This window comes from Uloborus diversus, chromosome 4 (genome assembly GCF_026930045.1).
Source record: "Uloborus diversus isolate 005 chromosome 4, Udiv.v.3.1, whole genome shotgun sequence".
Classification (NCBI taxonomy): domain Eukaryota; kingdom Metazoa; phylum Arthropoda; class Arachnida; order Araneae; family Uloboridae; genus Uloborus; species Uloborus diversus.
Window position 1 is genome coordinate 21211258 of NC_072734.1, and position 2818 is coordinate 21214075.

At 38.3% G+C, this 2818-nt stretch overlaps 1 protein-coding gene across 1 annotated transcript; it reads right to left on the reverse strand.

The window, feature by feature from the left end:
* Positions 1–344: 344 nt before the first annotated feature.
* On the reverse strand, positions 345–1394 carry LOC129219930 (histone-lysine N-methyltransferase SETMAR-like). The gene has a single exon (XM_054854247.1). It carries the CDS (start codon positions 1392–1394, stop codon positions 345–347), a length of 1050 nt encoding a protein of 349 aa, XP_054710222.1.
* Between the last annotated feature and the right edge of the window lie 1424 nt (positions 1395–2818).

Below are 2818 nucleotides of genomic sequence, written 5' to 3' on the forward strand. Positions count from 1 at the left end.
TAAACTGGATATTAGCCTTTCCATGTAATCGATGATCAGACAGTAGCTCATAACACGCAGACTTTTCTGCAAAGCCTTACCAATTTTTCAGAAAACTTGACCGCATACGAGAGAAATATAATGCTAATATTTAAAATATAAAAATATTGGAAATTTGATGAAAAATGAACACTTAAAGCAAGTAATTTTTCACTGTGCATGAGTGAAAGATAGCAATTGATAACTTGCAAAATTTTTTAGTCGATTCAACGCGGCTACTGATAAAAAATCCAGTTGAATGTCATACGAGGGCGAGTCAAATGAAAGTGAGCCAATGCGAATATATGACAAAAGGAGTACTTTATTTAAAAGTAATCACCATGGGCATTTAAACATTTGTCCCATTGACTAACGAGTCGCGTGATTCCATTCTCATAAAACTCCTTGGGTTGCTGCTTCAAAAATTCTGAAACTGACTCCTTCACGGCATCGTCCGACACGAATCTGGTTCCCTTTAGGTGTTTTTTCAATTGCCCGAAAATGTGAAAGTCGCAAGGCGACAGGTCGGGGCTGTAGGGCGGATGATGCAGCGTTTCCCACTTGAACTTCGCCAGTTTTGTCTTAACCACATCAGCGACGTGGGGACGGGCATTGTCATGCAGCAAGATGACCCCATTCGTCAATCTTCCGGGTCGTTTGTTCTTGATAGAGACACGCAGGCGATCCAGCGTTTCGCAATATCGGGCACTATTGATAGTCTCTCTAGGTTTAGCAAATTCGATCAGTAATGGCCCCTGACGATCGAAAAAAAAAGTCAACAGCACCTTACCTGCGGAGATGACGGCCATTGCTTTCTTTGGGGGTGGCGAATTCAAATGTTTCCACTGTAAGCTCTGCCGGCGTGTTTCAGGCTCGTAGTGGTGGCACCATGATTCGTCCCCTGTCACAATTGCAGTCAAGAAGTCGTTACCCTCATTGTGATACCGGATCAGATGAGTCAAGGCAGCGCCGAACCTCTCTGTCTTCTGGCGGTCGTTCAAAATCTTGGGCATCCATTCAGCACACAAGAGCCGATAACCGAGATGGTCATGAATTATGGTGTGAACCGAACCGTGACTGATGTTCACATGCTCTGCCAGTTCATCGATGCTTATCCTCCGTTCTTGTCTAATCAGCTCACCAACCTGTGCAATTGTGTTGGGGGTGATTGCACGGTGGCTTTGGCCCGGTCTTGGATCGTCTTTGCAACTTTCACGTCCTTCTTTGAACCGTTTGCACCAACGCTTCACAGTGGCCAATGAAATGCAATGTTCACCGTACACGGCAGCCATACGGCGACTAATTTCGTGTTGGGAAACACCTTCAGCAGTCAAAAACCTGACCACACCACGCTGTTCATCTCTTGGAGCGTCCATTATGTCACAAACCGATTTCAACCCGGATTATGGGAACATTAAAGAACTATTATCCTCACACTTACGTATCACTTTTGTAAATGAGGGTTGCCTGTGTGCTGCGCGCATGCGTCGTGGTTGATGGACTGAGCCATTATTGCGCAGGGTAGGTTGGCTCACTTTCATTTGACTCGCCCTCGTAAAAACTTAAAAAAAGATATCCCCGACCCAATGAACCCAATTTCAATTATTTTTAAAATTTTTAAGTATTTAAATGGAATTTTTTTTATGTGTTGCCGCATCTAATAGACTACAAAACTTTGAAAGTTATAAATCGTTATCCTTCGCGCACGCTTTGTGAAAAATTATTAGCTTTAAATGCTCCAATTTCATCAAATATTCAATATTTGTATTTCAAAATTTAGTATTTTATTTCTCTTGTATGTTGTGAAGTTTAATATCTTCATGAATATAAGTAATTCTTTCACGAAAATCTATAACAAAATTGTACATGGTAGGTAGACAGCTGAAATTTACAACTTTTTCCCAGCAACCCAACTACGTAAGATATAGGATGATCAAAAAATTGTTTTTGCTTCTTTAATTTATTGTTGGTCTCTTAATGCATGGGCAATTTAACTTTTATTTGAAAATGGTAGCGGATGCATACTTTTTGTGTGACGAAAGTTATACAGGACTACTGGTCTCTCATTTCTCGAGAAACTCGTAAAAATGTGGATTTTGGAAAGTGTGCCAATATTTTTATTTACTGTAAAAGCGCTTGCTTTTATGAGTCGTAATTTTCGCGAAAATGAAGATGTAGGCAATTTTCCGAACTGAAAATTTTGCGAATTTTATATGAACAGAACCGAAAGTTCGCTACGAAACAATATTTCGCGAGGCTTAAATTTTCGCGATTATGACAAGTGCGCAAAATTCGCGAAAATTAAAGCCTCGCGAAAATAAGTGATTTTACAATATATGTATAGATACTATGTCCAAGTTTAAAAATTGTGAATTTTTCTAGTTCCCTCCGCTAAGATTTAAAAAATAATTTTGTGACTTGTGAGTTTCCGTTTTAATACTCGATTCAATTTCTATGTGTAATTCTATTATTAGCGTACATTATACTCCACTGAAAACGAAAATAAAACTTACAGAAACATTAATTATTTGAAGTTTCTGAGGGAAAAAAAACAACGTCCTTTCCACAACGAAAAATTTTATCGTAGTCGACTCTTTTAAATAAACTCGTATTAGTATTTTTTTTTTGTTACCAAGTTTTTTGTAAAACAACGCAAGCAACATTAGCTTACACAAAATCATCATTCAGAAAGTAGGATAAAAATTTTTCTATTTTTGTGACTTAAAAAAGATAGGTACGGATTGCTTACGAAGGAATTTTATTCTTGAGTTCCTAAACTAGAATTTGAAATATTTTCAAC